We start from the raw sequence: 17,100 nt of genomic DNA on the forward strand, positions 1-17,100 counted from the left end.
GGGTTCAAATCCAAGCCTCATACCCTTCCCAGCTGTGTGACCCTGGGCATGTCACTTAACCCCGATTGCTTGTAAAACAAACAAACAAACAAGAAGTAACAGCAAAGAGGCCGGTGTCACTAGATCATATAGTGTATGGAAGAAAATAAGATGGAAGACTGGAAAGGCAGAAAGGGCCCAGGTTATGAAGGGCTTAAAAAGCCAAATAGAGGGGGCAGCTAGGTGGCACAGTGGATAGAGCACCGGCCCTGGATTCAGGAGGACCTGAGTTCAAATCTGGCCTCAGATACTTGACACTTACTAGCTGTGTGACCCTGGGCAAGTCACTTAACCCTCATCCCCCCAAACCAAAAAGAAAAAAAAAGCCAAATAGAGAATTTTTATTTTATTCAGGAGGTAATAGGGAGCTACTGGAGTTGATTGAATGGGGGTCTGGGGGAGGGGAGAGGTGGTCAGACATATGCTTTAGGAAAATCATTTTGGCAGCTTCTTGGAGGATGGTCTGCATTGGGGAGAGACTTGAGGCAGGGAAAGCAGCCAGAAGGCTATTGCAATAGTCCAGACACAAGGTGACAAGGGCCTGTACCAGGGTGGGGACAGTGTTAATAAGGACAGAACGGGGCAGTAGGTAGAATCAGCAGGCCACAAACTGGATCTAGGTGAGAGAAAGCAGTTGTGAGTATTGGATATGATAAGAGAGAGTGAACAGTTGTGAAATATACCCAGATTGTAAGCCTGGGTGACTGGAGAGGATCGTGGTACCCTTGTCAATGACAAGGGAATTAGGAAGAACAGAAAGTTTAGGGAGAAAGATGAGTTTGGTTTCAGAAATGCTGAGTTTGAGGTGTTTATGGTACATTTAGTTCAAGATGTCTGATAGGTACTTGGAATCAGGCAGTCAATGAAAATGTATTAAGGGCTTACCATATGCCAGACAGTGCGCTAAGCAAGTGCTGGGAGTAGAAAGAGAGGCAAAAGACAGTCCCTGCTCTTTAAGAGCTGACATTCTCACAGAGAGAGACAACATGCAAATAGTGCTGTACACACAAGATATATGCAGGGCCAAAGGGAGATTGGCAAAAGAGAGAAGGTACTGAAATTTAGAAGGATTGAGAAAGGCTTCTTATAATAGGTGGGATTTTAGCTAGGACTTGTAGAAAGCCAAGAGGGAGGGATGAAGAGGGGTTAGCGTTCCAGGAATGGGAAATAGTCAGTAAAAATGCCTAGAGCCAGGAACTGGCAATGATTGGGTGTCAGAAGAGGGGTTAGGAGCAGATAAGAGGCAAACCTCAGTATGTGTGTCTGTCTCCTCTTTCTATCTGTGCTCAGATGAGAATGAGTGTCTCAGTGACCCCTGCAAAGGAAAAGGACGATGCATCAACAGGGTGGGCTCCTACTCCTGCTTCTGTTATCCTGGCTATGTGCTAATCACTTCTGGAACCAACCAGGAGTGCCAAGGTAAGGAAAAACCATCTACTCCTCCTGGTTCCCAGCTTTGCCTGGCTCCTCCCAGGTCAGAGCCCTCCATTTGTGTAGGGGTAGAGAAGAATAAGTCCTTTGTTGGGATGTTAAGTTGTTTTTCAGATGCTTCAGTCATATCCGACTCTACAAGACCCCATTTAGGATTTTCTTGGCAAAGATACTTGAGTGGTTTACCATTTCTTTCTCCAGCTCATTTTACAGTTGAGGAAACTGAGGAAAACAGGGTTTAGTGACTTGGCCAGGATCACACAGCTGATCCAAAGACCTGGACTCAAATCCCATCTGGTCTACTTGTTCCCTGTGTGACTGACGTTGGAGAAGTCACTTGGCTTCAGTTTCCTCATTTCTATTCAGTGTATTACTGAATAAATGAATGAGTCCTGTAACCAATAACTACAGTTTGAAGTACTCAATGACATATTTAAAAACTTACTTGCCCAACATACCACCAAGTGTCTTTGGGATACCTGTAGCAGCTCAGAAGAAACTCAAGGCACCAAGAGGTCAGAGGTCCAAGACTGAAACAACCCAAAACCTCTAGTTGCCAAGGTTTCTCCAGGCTTTAATCCCAGGCTGTAAGAATCTAATCTCTTCATTCTTCCATGACAAGAACAAGCTAGGGTCCTCTTGGTTACATGGATGGGGACATGGAGAAGTTTGGAGGTGGAAAAAGGAGGATGCTAAACCTCACCATGGCACACTCAGGGACAAACTGACCAAAAGAAGGGTTTTGTCATTCTGACTTTTTGCCCAGTTGTTACTATGACCATATTTTCCAAACCACATGCTTGATGACAAAGGATATCCTTTTTTGCAAAGCCTCATTACAAGTATATTTTCTAAATGAGATAATGTCTGCAGAGCACTTTGTAAAACCTAAAATGCTATATAAATGTCAGTTGTTGTTATTATTTCTGAAATTGGTATTTGTGCTATATAAATAGTGCTAGTTATGGGCCCGGATTCTGTGTAGGTTGAGGTAGGGGCTGTTGAGGGTGGCGGTTGTGGCTGTGATTGGCCTTCCCAGGGTTGGCAAGGAAAATTGGTTCCACTGCCCAGCTAATCCTAGAGTGTGTGACTTTGGCTGCCAACAGTGATGGCTCCGGGGCAGGAGTTCATAGTTATTGCTTTTCCCAGTGGGGGCTTGGCTCCTTCCCTGAGATGGATGGCCTTCTCCAGTAATCACAAAGCTAGCGTCCAGGGAAACATCAATGCCCTCAAGGACAAACAATGAAGTTCCCATTAATCTCTCCCTGCTCCAATGACCTCAGTATTCATTCCCTGTACATAGCAATGACACCCTCCCCATAACTTTTCTGTTCTGGCTGGCTTTTTCTTGACTCATTAGTAAGACTGGTGAGCATGAGTGCACCAGCCTGAGACAGGATAGGGCTAGATTAACTTGGTCCAATTCTGGCCAATCCTCCTTGAGGCTCCTGGCTCCTGCTCAGCCATGACGTGAGGTAGTGGTTTAAAGGAAGTAGGTGGGAAAAGAGGCCACCTAAATGGTGTCATTTGTTGGAGGGGGGAGGCTCTGAAGACTTTTCTACATTGAAGAATACCCTTTTGAAACATGGCTACCTCTTGTAAGGGTACCAAACCATCACACTGGTATCAGCCAGAAGCTTGAAGGTTGCCAATGCTCTTGTTCACTTTCCAACTGTGATCACTGAGAATTAAGCTATGTGGTACAGTGGAAAGAGAAGTGGTTCTGAAGACAGAAGGCCTGGGTCCAAATTCTATATCTGACTTTTTTTTTTCTGCCTTTATGCAAGTCACTTAACTTTGTCTGGGCTCAGATTCCTCATCTTGTCAAATGAAGAGATTGGACCAAGTGGCTCCAGTCAACAAAGGTTTAAGTGCTTACTATGTGTCAGTCACTGTGCTAAGTATTAGGGATACAAAAAAAAAAAAACCAACACAAAAATCCAGTCTTGGAGCAGTGAGGTGGTACAGTGGATAGAGCATTGGCCCTGAAGTCAGGAGGACCTGAGTTCAAATCTGGCCTCAGACACTTACTAGATGTGTGATGCTGGGCAACTCACTTAACCCTGATTGCTGCTCCCCTTCCCCCCCAAAAAAGCCCTCAAATGCCTTCAAGGAGCTCTTGTGTTAATGGAAGTGATAGCCTGAGGGGTGGGAGGAGGCCTCCTGTAGAAGATGAGATATGAGTTGTCTTGAATCAGGAAGGGGGGAGTTGAAAGGGAGAAGGGAGGGCATTCCAGATATTGTGGAGATAGCCTGGGAAAATGCCCAGATTGTAGAGTATGTGGAAATAATTGGAGAATACAGGGAAGTGTAAGAAAACTAGTAGGAAGGAAGGGGTGGGGGGAGAGGACTCTAGTTGTGAAGGATTTTAAATGTCAAACAAAATGTTTTATACTTGATGCTGGAGGTAATAGGGAACCTCTGGACAAGAGGTTCTTAACTTTTTTTGGACCCCCTTGGGGAAGGGAAGGCAGTAAATATTTACAAACTGCCTACTATGCGCCAGGCACTATACTAAGCATTTTTTTTTTTTTACAAATATCTCATTTGAATCTCACAACAACCCTGTGAGGTAGGCGCTATTATTGCCATTTTATGCTTGGAGAAACTGAGGCAAAGGGAGATCACACAGCTAGGAAGTAAGTGTCTGAGGCCATGTTTGGACAATAATGTTTTAGAATAAAATAAACAGGATTACAAAAGAAGCCACTGAAAAAGTTATTAAAAAAAATTTTTTTTAAAGCACATATTCTAGGGCAGCTAGGTGGCGCAGTGGATAGAGCACCAGCCCTGGAGTCAGGAGTACCTGAGTTCCAATCCAGCCTCAGACACTTAACACTTAACTAGCTGTGTGACCCTGGGCAAGTCACTTAACCCCGATTGCCTCACTAAAAATAAACAAACAAACAAATAAATAAAGCACATATTCTGAGAAGGCAATTCTCAAAAGAAAAAAAAATGCAAACTTTCAACAATTACATGAATACTCCAAATCACTAAGAATATCTAGATAGAATGCTTACCAAACGTACCAATAACATGAAATTTGGAAAGATATCAGTGAGGAGACAGTGTCAGTTTCCAAAATAATCCTGCCAGATTGATCAAAGATTCCTTATTGAGATTTTAGCAATGCATACATTTTATCATCATCATCAATCCCCCCTCATTGTCATCAATCAATCCCCATCTTCATCCAATCATCATCAATCCATCCACCCATCAGTCAATCAATAATCATCATCATCTTACAATACTCTTGCCTCTGCTTCAAATTTTTTTTTCCAGTTACTATTGTTAATTGTTTCTCTCCATTCTATTCCCTTCCCCATGATGTTTACTCTATTTTCTGTCTTCTTTCACCCTATCCCTCCTCAAGGGCATTTGATTAGATGTCTTACACTATTCTTATGAGAAAGGTGGACAGATGTGGACTACATGTAGATGGATGTGGAACTTGTTGAAAAGTCAGACTCAAAGACCTGTCATTGATAGTCCAAGATCAGCTTGATAGGAGATCTATAGTAGAGTGCCACACACCACCCCCCAACAGATCTGTGTTTGACCCTGTACTCTCTGTTATATTTTCTCAATAGGTTAGATGAAGGCATAAATGGCATCAAGTTTGCAGATGATGCAAAACTGAGAGGGAGAGCTAAGACAGTGGGTGACAATCAGGATTCAAAAAATTATTGGGCTGAATAAAAGATGATAAAGCTAAAGAGGAAGGGGGGAAAGATGAACTTCACAAGCAGTTTGTCTGGGAAAAAAAATCTAGCACTTTTCCTGGTTCTGTTTATTTCACCTTTTACTACTTCATATGTCTTCCCATGCTTTTTTGCATTCTTCATAATCATCATTTCTTACAACAAAGTAATATTCCAATAAATTTGCATTTATTTGGGCTACATGCTAGAATGAGATTGGAATGTAACTGGGAAGAATTGAATGAAATAAAGTACAATAAAAATAAGTAACGTTAATATATGGTTTTCTAATTAAAAAAACAAACAAATCAGAGGGCAGCTAGGTGGTGTGGTGGATAAAGCACTGGCCCTGGATTCAGGAGGACCTGAGTTCAAATCTGGCCTCAGACACTTGACACGTACTAGCTGTGTGACCTTGGGCAAGTCACTTAGCCCTTATTACCCTGCCCCCCAAAAACCAAAACAAACACATAATCATGTATCCCAGGCTAAGAACTCCTACCCTAGATGTTTGATCCTGATTTCCCAAGAGAATGGAACACCAGACAAGGGAGAAAAGATTGAGGCTCTCTTTGGATTAGATTTATTCCTCTGCCACACTCCACTTATCCCAGTTACAGACCTGAGACAGACGGGTCTGTGTCCCTGGGCCCTTCTCAGTCTCACTGTCCAGTGTCACTCAAACCTCTCATACAAGAAGTTTGGGGAGTCCCTCTTGGCCTGTGCCCTGAGCCTATGTTTCTCTCCCTCAGTTCCATGCTCTCCTCCTGAGGTCCCTGCCCCCAAATGGTAAACTGCTATCCCACAGCCTCCTAATTATCTCCAGATTCCAGAGCTGAGGGGAGAGTGTCCCAGGCCTGTGTGGGGTGAGGGAAAGTCACGAATTACTGACGATGGGGGAGCTGGGAATGAATCTGTTCTGACCTGATGGGATGTAATCATTGGATCTTGTTTCAATTATATCCAGACTCAGCCCGTCAACTCTAGCCAACTTGACTTATGCCTGCTTCTTACAGGCACACATTCCCCTGTTGGGACTTCTCCCTCTGCCAGCACTGGGTTGGGGCTGAAAGGGGCGATCCAGATGGGGATACATTAATCAGAGGAATACAGACAGCAATAGGCCTGCCCAGGCTGAGGAGTCATCCTCCCGGCTCTGCTGATGAGGGATGGTCCTAACTCTGTGTGTGTGTGTGTGTGTGTGTGTTTCAAACTCTAAGATATAAGCTGAGATCTGAGTGCTGACAGATCTCTTCAGCCACATGGGATTGAGCCTGTTCAGTGTCTTGGCATCTGGTCAAATCAATAAGCATTCATTAAGTGCTTACTGTGTGCCAGCCCCTGTGCTAAGATGCAGGCAAGTGCCTCACACCCAGGGGTGTGCTAGAGCCAACTCTACTTTTTGTTAAATTTTCAGCATGAGCATTTTCACCTCAGAAATTGGCAAACGCTCCACATCAGGGCTTGATTTATTGTCTTGGTAATTGTCTAGACATAAGAAAATGATGGAGAAATTGGTAATAATGCTGATTAAACTTAAAGGTGGGCCATGGGAAGATATATATTTAAAATATAAAATATAAATAAAATCCTCCCCCTTACCCTGAGATCTGGTTGTCAAACATTTACCAACATGCCATTGAGAAACATACCACAATGTGTACAAAAGTTGTATGTAAATTGAATAGTATCATGAATTAGCTAGAGCAGTTGGATATTTAGAGCAATCGTAAGGGGAAACTTTTTTTGTATAAATGAGCAATCACTACCTAAGTGGCCCAATGGATAGAGTGTTGGAGGGACTTGGACAAAGGAAGACCCGAGTTTGAATTCTGCCTTACTAGTGTACTAGTTATGTACTAGATATAGTTATGTGGTTTTTTAAAATTTTTTTTAGGAAAAGGGGCCTTGTTTTATTTCTGTCTAATACCCTCAGCTTGCATAACAGGTACACAATCATTTGGTAATTAACATACATAAGTATAATTTTTTTTTTTTGCACCAAGTTACACTGTTAATTGAGGATTGGCAGCTGGGTATTATTGTGTAGAGTACTGATCTAGACCTAATTGGTTAACACTGGACAAGTCCCATAACCTCAGCTATAATTTCCACATCTACAAAATCAAGAAAATAATAACCACCAACCTTACAGAGTTGACTTGAGACTCAAACAAGATAATATATGTAAAGCACTTTGGAAACCTTAAAAGTGATATAGAGGCAGCTAGGTGGTGCAGTGGATAGAGCACTGGCCCTGAATTCAGGAGGACCTGAGTTCAAACCTAGCCTCAGACACTTGACACTTACTAGCTGTGTGACCCTGGGCAAGTCACTTAACCCTCATTGCCCTGCCAAAAAAAGAAAAACAAAAGACTAGCTTTGAAATCAAATCATACAATTTTAGAGCTGGAAAGATTTTAAACATTATCTAGTCCCATCCTGATATGAGGAAACCAAGGCCCCAAACAGGGAATTGACTTGTCCACAGTCACATGGCTTGTAAGTGCTAAAGTAGGATTAGAACTCAGGTATCCTAACTCTTCATCCAATGCTCTTTCCACCGCATCAAACTGCCTCTCCTTATGGATGGGGGACAGCTGGGAAATGCCAGCTATTTCTCAAGGGGGTAAAGGGAGGCTTTAAAGGACCTCTTTTTCCAGACCCTTGGGTAAAGATCTTTGTCATCTTGGATACAGTCAGTCTCTTCAAGTTCTCATACACGTCCCAAAAATCCCCACCTGACCCCTTCCACCAACCAAGAATTGCTGGTGTGTTCACAGATGTAAATGAGTGTGAACGACCAGGAGTGTGCATCGGGGGACAGTGCACTAACACTGATGGCTCTTACCACTGTGAGTGTGGCCAGGGATACATCATGGTCCGGAAGGGACATTGCGAAGGTAAGGGAACCGGGGGTCTCCCATCTCCTGGCCCCCTCCCCAACCGTACCTACCTTTCTATCCTTTCCTTGGCTCCCTCTGGCCTTCAGCTGGAAGTCTCTGTCCAGAGACTATGCTTTCTGCACTTGTTCTACTAACGCCACTCAATTCTGAGAAAATACGGTGCTTTCATTCTACAGAGGAGGAAACTGAGCTAGGGAAGGTTAAGTGATTTGCCCAAGGTCACATGGGCAGGAAGCATCAGAGGTGGAATTTGAAAACAGACCCTCTGACTTCACTGCTCTTTCCCTATGAGCTCCCTATGCCTTAGCAAAACCAAAGAGCCCACACTATGTGGTTTTCACATTTTGTTCCTCCTGTAGTTTCAGGGAGAATCTTAGGCGTTTTATTTTTAAGAAAGGTTTGGTTCTTAAAGTTTTTGGTGTCACAAAAACAAAAATTGACCCACTGAAGTCCACGGACCCCTCCTCAGAATCACGTATCCAAGGGCATAAAATAAAATACATTGGATTACAAAGGAAATAAACTATATTGAAATACAATAATCAAAATACTATTAAAAAAAAAAACTCCACAGATGCCAGGTTAAGAATCCCTATTTTAATGCTTCCATGTAGATCCTCACAACTATTTCAAAAGCCCTGAGTTTCCATCCTTGCCAAAAAACTTAACTTCTGATCCTATGGCCACACCAAGCTACGTTGTATGCCTTGCTCCAGCCTGACTTTTATGTGTGTATTTTAGTTATCCTTCCTTGAAAGTACCCCTCAGTGAGGAAGCATATTGCCCCCTTCGAGCAGAAAAGAGATGGACACAAGGTACAAAAAGAAATAGCCACTACATGGATTTGTTTTGCTTGACTATGATGATTTGTTACCATGTTTTTTCCCCCTCCTTACTTTGTTCCTATAGAGGGAGGGGGAGAACCAGGAAGGGATAAGAGAGGACCATTGAAATTTATTTTTTAAAAAATACAAAGAACAGAATGAAGTTCAGAAGGGGGCACAGAAAAACAGGACAGATTTGAAAGTAATGTGTGAGATATATAGATATAGATATACATACATACATATGCACATATACTATATATACATACATAAATGTATATATATATTTTAAAGGTAAATGGTATAACAGAAATTCACAGTTGCATATAGAATTATCTTTTTGTATTTAAGAATAATTACAAAGTGCCCCTTTTAAATCACTTCGGTTTTTAAAATGCCGTTGTATTAGAAAACTCTGTCCAAAATCTTTCTTCATGTTATATCAGGCTGCGTGTCTGCTCAGGGCATACAGCAATCCTTCCTATGGGCAATATAGCACAGCCCTTTTATATGTTTAAAAGTGGCCCTGAAATTGATCCCTAAAAGATTAGGCAATAAAAGTTGCATAGATTTGTTTAAAATGAGGGGAGGGTGGGGCAGCTAGGTGGCGCAGAGGATAGAGCACTGGCCCTGGAGTCAGGAGTACCTGAGTTCAAATCCGGCCTCAGACACTTAACAGTTACTAGCTGTGTGACCCTGGGCAAGTCACTTAACCCCAATTGCCTCACAAAAAAAAAAAATGAGGGGAGGGGAAAATCTATTCCTCTCTCCAGCAGTGGAGAAGATGACTAGGTATCTCTGGGACCTCTAACTTCACTCTTTGGTATAGCTCAGAGCCTTCTTTAGCCTACTCATCTTGGTCTAACTAGATTCATGGTAGCTTCACTACTATCCAAACAACTAAACTTTCAACAGATTGAAGCAAACCTGCTGCCCTACCAAACAGATATTCATTCCACCCTGCCAGACTTCTAGCAAGTTGACTTGTCAACCCTGGTCAAATTTTCCTGGCTAAATTTAAGGTATTAGATGCTGGTGGGAGCTCCATCATAAAATTGGCCTAGGACAGAGCTACGTGGCTGGGGGTAATAGGCCTAGCTGAAAATAAGGCAGTCTTGGATGAACATCCTGGGCCTGAGGTAACACCCAAATTACTCAGTCAACAAGCACTTATTAAGCACTTCATATATGTCAGGTACTGTGCTAAGTCCTTGGGATACAGAGAAAGCAACAACATGGTCCCTGCCCTCAAGAAGTTCATATTCTAATGAGGAAGACATCCTATAAATTATTCAGTATACATATAATATTTATACACAGTGGATGGAAGGTCTTTTCATATACTAATCCTGTCTAAGGATCAGGGTATGTCAAGTAAGAGGTCACTGTGCTAGGCTACAGATCAAGCAGATCACTAAGGGAGGGAAGGGGTACCATTGTTATTTTGCAGATATTGATGAATGCCGCCATCCCAGCACCTGCCCTGAAGGGAGTTGTGTCAACACCCCCGGCTCCTACACGTGTCTGGCCTGTGGGGAAGGCTACAGAAGCCAGAGTGGACGATGTGTTGGTAAGGAATCTCTAGTTGGACGTGAAATTCTTAGGCCTCTGGGACCGTCTAGGTTAGCTGAGTGAAAGGAAAAGAGAAAGACACGAAGGGAGGGTTCAAAGCAGCTATAGGCTTTAAATACATTAGAATGACAGTCCAGAGTGGGACAAATATTTCTCCAACCTCCATCCCTACCAATCATCTGAGGAAATGCCTCATCACACAGTGATTTGCTCTTCCATCTTCTGAAGCTGTTTAGCTTTGTGGGAGATATGGGTCTTGACTCTGGGTTTAGACAAGGAACAGGAAATCAGTGTGACTCAGACCCACGTAAGGGTATGCCTACAGATCCGGTCTGGTATTGTGTTCCTCTTGGTTCCCTAGTCCCTCATCTCAGCAGCATAGATAGGACAGCTCTAGCCCATCTCTTTCCTTTTCTTCCCTTATCCCCCAAGACCTGGAGGACTTGGCCCCATTCATTCATTGAGATGTAGGTTGCGGAGCAGCTAGGTGGCGCAGTGGATAAAGCACTGGCCCTGGATTCAGGAGGACCTGAGTTCAAATCCAACCTCAGTCACTACATTACTAGCTGTGTGACCCTGGGCAAGTCACTTAACCCTCATTGCCTCACAAAAAAAAAAAAGAAAAGAAAAGAAAAGAGATGTAGGTTGCTATATACTGCCAAGTGGGACTGAAGCAAATATAACCCAGTAGAGGGGTAGGGCAGGTAAAGGTATAAGGGAATTCATCCTTTCAGGAGAACTTATTGCCCTGATTCTCCAATGACCTTGTATTTAACTACTCTGGGTGTGTGTTTGTGTGTGTGTATATAAACTTTATATTCATGCTCTCTGTGTTTTTGTTCATACTTTTTGCCCCCCCCCCCAATTATAGGTAACCCACTTATGAGAAGAGATTGTTACAATGGTACCTTGCATGTAGGAAGTGATTAATAAATACTTGTGGATTGAGAAACTCTCATTTCACCAGCTGATGCTCCATGAAGGGAGGGAGATCCATATTCCCTTAAATTCTGACTCCTTTTCCCCAGATGAGGATGAGTGCCTGGCCCCAGGGATCTGTTTGCATGGAAGGTGCATCAATCTGGAAGGTTCTTTCACATGTTCCTGTGAACTGGGATTCCAAGCCACAGAGGATGGGAAAGGTTGTAAAGGTATGGAGCTGCTAACTAAGAGCAAGCACCGAGTAAGGGAAGAAAATGAAGTCCAGGACCTCTCCTTTGGAGAGGGAAGAACAATTCTGAGCGCCTCCCTAGGGGTATAGAATCTCCATTCCACCCATAATCCTAGAAACACAGGTCTCAAACCACACCCTCCACTTTCCCGTACGCCTTATCTATTTCCCTTACTAAGTCTCCAATGTGAAGTCTAATGTCGGACATTTGTCCTAGCTTCTCACCCATCCCCACCAGTCTGTCTTTTTTTCTATTTGTTCTGAAAAAAGCTGTTTATTTATTTATTTATTTTTAAATTGCGGGGGCGGGGGGGGGGGAGGACCGGGGCCAGGCAATGAGAGTTAAGTGACTTACCAAGACACAGCTACTAAGTGTCCAGTGTCTGAGACTGGATTTGAATTCAGGTCCTCCTGAATCCAGGGCCGGTGTTTTATCCACTGTGCCACCTAGCTGCCCCCCAAAAGAGCCATCTAATAAGGCATTTAATAACCTATTTTAGACCTGGATGAATATGTCACCCCAGATTTGTGCCCCATTGATCTTTGCCTCAGTACTGAGGGCTAATTTTCTTGCTAATCCTGTGTAAGTGGGTACCAGGTATCCAAGGATGGTATAGTATGTGAAGGTATTTCCTGTGGGAGATGGGGGATATCATAACATACTGGAACTGGAAGATTTCCTAGGTGGCAAAGTGGATAAAGCACTGGCCCTGGATTCAGGAGGACGTGAGTTCAAATCTAACCCCAGACACTTAACACTTACTAGCTGTGTGACCCTGGGCAAGTCACTTAACCCTCATTGCCCCACAAAAAAGAAAAAGACTTCCCAGAGGCCAGATTACCTATCTTCCTGTCTGTAGTCAAGATTACACCAGATGAGATCTTGCCTGAAAGTTTTGTAGAAAGACTGGAGACCAGGAAAGCCAAAAGCAGCCGTGAATGTCCATCCCCAGAAAAATGTGGGTGATTCATCCAGAGTAAATGGGAAGGGAGGGGCTTCTGAGAGCCACCTGAATTCCCGGGTTTTTGAGACAGAGATAGAGAGATGACCTTGAGAGAGATGCTAAGGGGGCAGATAGGTGGCACAGTGGATAAAGCACTGACCCTGGATTCAGGAGGACCTGAGTTCAAATGTGACCTCAGACACTTACTAGCTGTGTGACCCTGGGTGAGTCATTTAACCCCAATTGACTCACCAAAAAGAGAGAGAGAGAGAGAGAGAGAGAGAGAGAGAGAGAGAGAGATGGAGATGCTAAGACCAATAGGGAAAGGGGAAGCCTTAGAAGATCCAGAAATGGATGGATGGATGGATGGATGGATGGATGGATGGATGGATGGATGGATGGATGGATGGATGGATGGATGGATGGATGGATGAAAGGAAGAGAGGGAGGAAAGAAGGAGGGAAGGAAAGGGAAAGGAGGAAAAGGCAAGGCATGAGGTCTCCCTTTTTTAGAAAGAGTCTTGGATTTGAATGTATAAAATTGGCTGGTTTCACACATTGCCCATTTCTGAAGGATCTGTAGTGAGTCCTCTACTGTCCATCCATCTGGTTTAATGGGACCCTCTGACTTATGTTACCTGTCTGTCTATCACAGATATAGATGAATGTGTCTCTGCTGGTGTCTGCCCCTCGGGAATTTGCTCTAACACCATTGGTTCCTTCACTTGTAATGCCTGTGACCAGGGATACCGGCCAGATGCCCTTGGGCATACATGTGAAGGTAAAAACTGACTGTTTCCTTCTGAAAGTCTTCGTCCCTACCAGGATGGGGCTCAGTTGTACCAGCCAAAACAACTGTACCTGCTCCAGAGGGCCTACAGGTTGACAGGGAGCAACCAGGGTTAGTGCTACTTATCAATGGGATTGGTGAGCTTTGTTTTCCATGATCCAGAAGGCTGTAAAGAGAGAGCAGTTCACCCACCCTTCCTGTCACCCTCCCTCCCCAATCTCAATCTACACACCCCTTTAAAAGTCTCCCCTGTTCTTTCCCCCATCCTCCCAAATCACAATCCATATACCTCTCTAAAAGCCTCCTCCCTTCCATTTACATGATAACTATTATAAATTTAGAGGGAATTGCAAGTTATACATGGTCATCGATTTGCAGTTTCATGTGTAATCATCTTTTTTGTTGTACTGTTCTATGGAAGTGCTTGTTTTGTTCCATGAATTGAAAAATAAATAAATGAGAGAGAGGTTAGGCAGTTGAGGATACCCCACTCACTTTCTCCTTGGACCTTGCTGATGGTTCATTAGCTGAAAACAATCTTTCCTTGTGCCCCATGCAGATGTGGATGAATGTGAAGACCACCAGGCCAACTGTGTAGGAGGAGAATGTAGGAATACCCTGGGGTCCTACCAGTGCCATTGTCCACTGGGCTTCCAGCTAATCAATGGTACCATGTGTGATGGTAAGTGTCAGTTGTCTCCCCTTCTGTGATTTTGATTCTACTGCCTCTGCCTCCCGACCCAGTACTACTTTCCTGATTGAGGGGGGAGAATATATGTTTGGATTGCTTTAATACCATCTTCAATACCTTCTCCCTACTGGGTCTAAAACAGGGATTAGATAAGTTGTTCATCAAAATTGTGGATGACACAAAGCTGGGAGAGAGAGCTAATATATTAGATAAGAAATTCTGGATCCAAAAAGACCTTGACAGGCTAGAACAAGTGGCATAACCTAATCAAATGAAACTTAACAAGGATAAATATCACATCGTACATTTGAGTTCATAAAATCACCTGCACACATGCATGATGGGAAGACATGGCTAGATAACAATTTTCATGAAACATGCTTGAGGGTGGACTAAATATGAAAATGGATCAATAGTATAAAGTGGCCGCTCCCCCCCCAAAAAAACAGCACCCTGATATTAAGTTATATTATATAAATATAATGTCTAGGAGTAGGAAGCTGATAGTCTTGCTATATTCTGCCCTAGATGTTGGATCACATCTAGAGTCTTAAGTTCAGTTATACATTTTGGGGAGAATGTTGATAAATTTAACTGTGTCTACAGAAGGGTAGGCAGGATGGTGAGGGGATTAGAGATGAGGGCACAGGAAGATCCACTGAAGGCAGTGAAGATGCTTAGCCTTGAGAAGAGAAAGCTTAAGAGGCACATGATAATGCTTTTGAAGAGGGGAATCTAGGTAGTGGATAGAGAGCTGGGCTTAGGGTAAGGAAGACCCGAGTTCAAATCTAGCCTCAGATACTTCCTACTTGTATGACCCTGGGCAAGTCACTTAACTCTGTTTGACTCAGTTTCCCCATATGTCAAATGAACTAGAGAAGGAAATGGCAAACCCCTTCAGGATCTTTGCCAAGAAAACCCCAAATGGGGTCACGAAGAGTTAGACACGACTGAAACAACTCAACAACAACATGGGGAAGAGACAGTGAATGGGCCCAAGAAGAATGTCTAGTGCCCCATCCAATTTCAATTAGATCCAATTCAACAAACACTTATTGAGCACCTACTACATACAGAGTGCTATGCTAAGAGTTGGACATGCAACAAAACTCTTTTTGCCCTCAAGGAGCTTACATTTGACTGGCTATAATTATAGAGGCAGCTAGGTGGCACAGTGGAGAGAGAATTGAATTTGGAATCAGAAAGACATATTCTAATCCTACCTCAGACATTTATTAGCTGTGTGACTCTGGGCAAGTCCCTTAACTTCTCTGTGACTGTTTTCTCATTTATAAAATGGGGATGATAAATAATAGCACTTCCCTCATAGGGTTGTTGTGAAGATCAAATGAGCTCTCATATGTGAAGTACTCTGAACATCTTTTTTTTGGGGGGGGGGGGTTGAGGAGTGCCATCATGGTTAAGTGACTTACCCAAGGTCACACAGTTGCTAGTATGCGTCTGAGGCTGAATTTGAACTCAGCTGCTCTTCCTGACTCCAGGGTTGGTGTACTATCCACTGTGCTACCTAGCTGCCCCATAAATCTTTTTTTTTTTTTTTAGTGAGGCAATTGGGGTTAAGTGACTTGCCCAGGGTCACACAGCTAGTAAGTGTTAAGTGTCTAAGGCCGGATTTGAACTCAGGTACTCCTGACTCCAGGGCAGGTGCTCTATCCACTGCACCACCTAGCTGCCCCTGCCCCATAAATCCTAAATCACTATGTAAATGCTAGCTAATATCAGCTAGCTACTAATTACCACAGTGGAGGAGGGGGAATACCACATGTGTACAGATGGCAGTAAGTATTGACACTTGGGGCATCAGGAAAGGCTTCTAACTGTGAAATTTAAAATTGGATATTAGATCATAAATCTCCCCTACTTAACTTTTCCCTTAATTTATCTCCCAGACTAGTAAATGGAAGAAGCTTCTGGTTTTCTAGATAGAGCCTTTATTGTATATAAGGTGTTGTTGATTAGAAGGATAGGAAAGTAGAAATACAGTAGAAATCGTCTTAAATCTAGGCTTAGTCTATATTTCTTATAAAAACTCACCAAACCAAAAAAGGCCACCTTTGGAGTGAGGGAGACCGTCTGTGCTGCGCCGCCAGGAGTCCCGCCAAGCAGGCAAAAAGGCCTCCTCCGCTTCTCTCCACCCCGGAAGTCAAAAAAACCGGCAGGCAGTCTGACATGCGCAGCAGGCGGACTGTACCCGGCAGGCAGTCTGACATGCGCAGCAGGCGGACTGTACCCGGCAGGCAGTCTGACATGCGCAGCAGGCGGACTGTACCCGGCAGGCAGTCTGACATGCGCAGCAGGCGGACTGTTCATCTCCTCCCCAAAAGGGTGGTCCTTGAAAAACTGGCGTCTTTCAGTTATCCTAACCGACTGTTAAAAACTTTCATATTTTACCACATTACAAAAGGTGGCAACTGAGCTGGACAGCAGAGAGGAGAAAGGAGTATGTTCTAGACATAGGGGGAACACTTGGCCATTTGTAGAAAAACTCAGACCCTGGAGATGGACCATTAGCATGGGGAAGAGCAAACAGGTCAGTTTAACTGGAACATCAAGTGAGCTAAGGGGAAAATATGACATAAGACAGACAAGGCTGATGGCAATTTGTTTAGAATAGCTCCAACAGGCAGTCAATAAGCATTTATGAAGCACCAACTGTATGCCAGGCACTGGGCTATGTGCTAGGGATATAAAGAAAGGCAAAAGACCAGCCTATCAGTTGAAGGAATAATTTCTCCTGACTAAAATAAAATGAATAAGGGGGCAGCTAGGTGGCACAGTGGATTAAGCAATGGCCCTGGATTCAGGAGGACCTGAGTTCAAATCCAGTCTCAGACACTTGACACTTACTAGCTGTGTGACCCTGGGCAAGTCACTTAACCCTCATTGCCCCACAAACAAATAAACAAACAAATATCAGATGAATGAGATCTGCACATGAAACTCTTCTTATATTGAGCTAGAAAAAAGAGGCATCAAAGACCCAGTAAAAGATGAGATATTTGATT

General features: G+C 43.5%; 1 protein-coding gene across 1 annotated transcript in view; it reads left to right on the plus strand.

Moving 5' to 3' along the window:
- Positions 1 to 17,100, plus strand: part of LTBP2 (latent transforming growth factor beta binding protein 2) — a 191,923-nt gene that overhangs the window by 162,206 nt on the left and 12,617 nt on the right. Inside the window, exons 17-22 of the mRNA XM_043989179.1 lie at positions 1,330 to 1,458; positions 7,961 to 8,080; positions 10,358 to 10,477; positions 11,508 to 11,630; positions 13,249 to 13,374; positions 13,943 to 14,065. Of these exons, the coding sequence (XP_043845114.1) occupies positions 1,330 to 1,458; positions 7,961 to 8,080; positions 10,358 to 10,477; positions 11,508 to 11,630; positions 13,249 to 13,374; positions 13,943 to 14,065 (741 nt within the window). The remainder of the gene's footprint in view (positions 1 to 1,329; positions 1,459 to 7,960; positions 8,081 to 10,357; positions 10,478 to 11,507; positions 11,631 to 13,248; positions 13,375 to 13,942; positions 14,066 to 17,100) is intronic.

This window comes from Dromiciops gliroides, chromosome 2, assembly GCF_019393635.1.
Source record: "Dromiciops gliroides isolate mDroGli1 chromosome 2, mDroGli1.pri, whole genome shotgun sequence".
In the NCBI taxonomy this organism is placed as follows: Eukaryota; Metazoa; Chordata; class Mammalia; order Microbiotheria; family Microbiotheriidae; genus Dromiciops; species Dromiciops gliroides.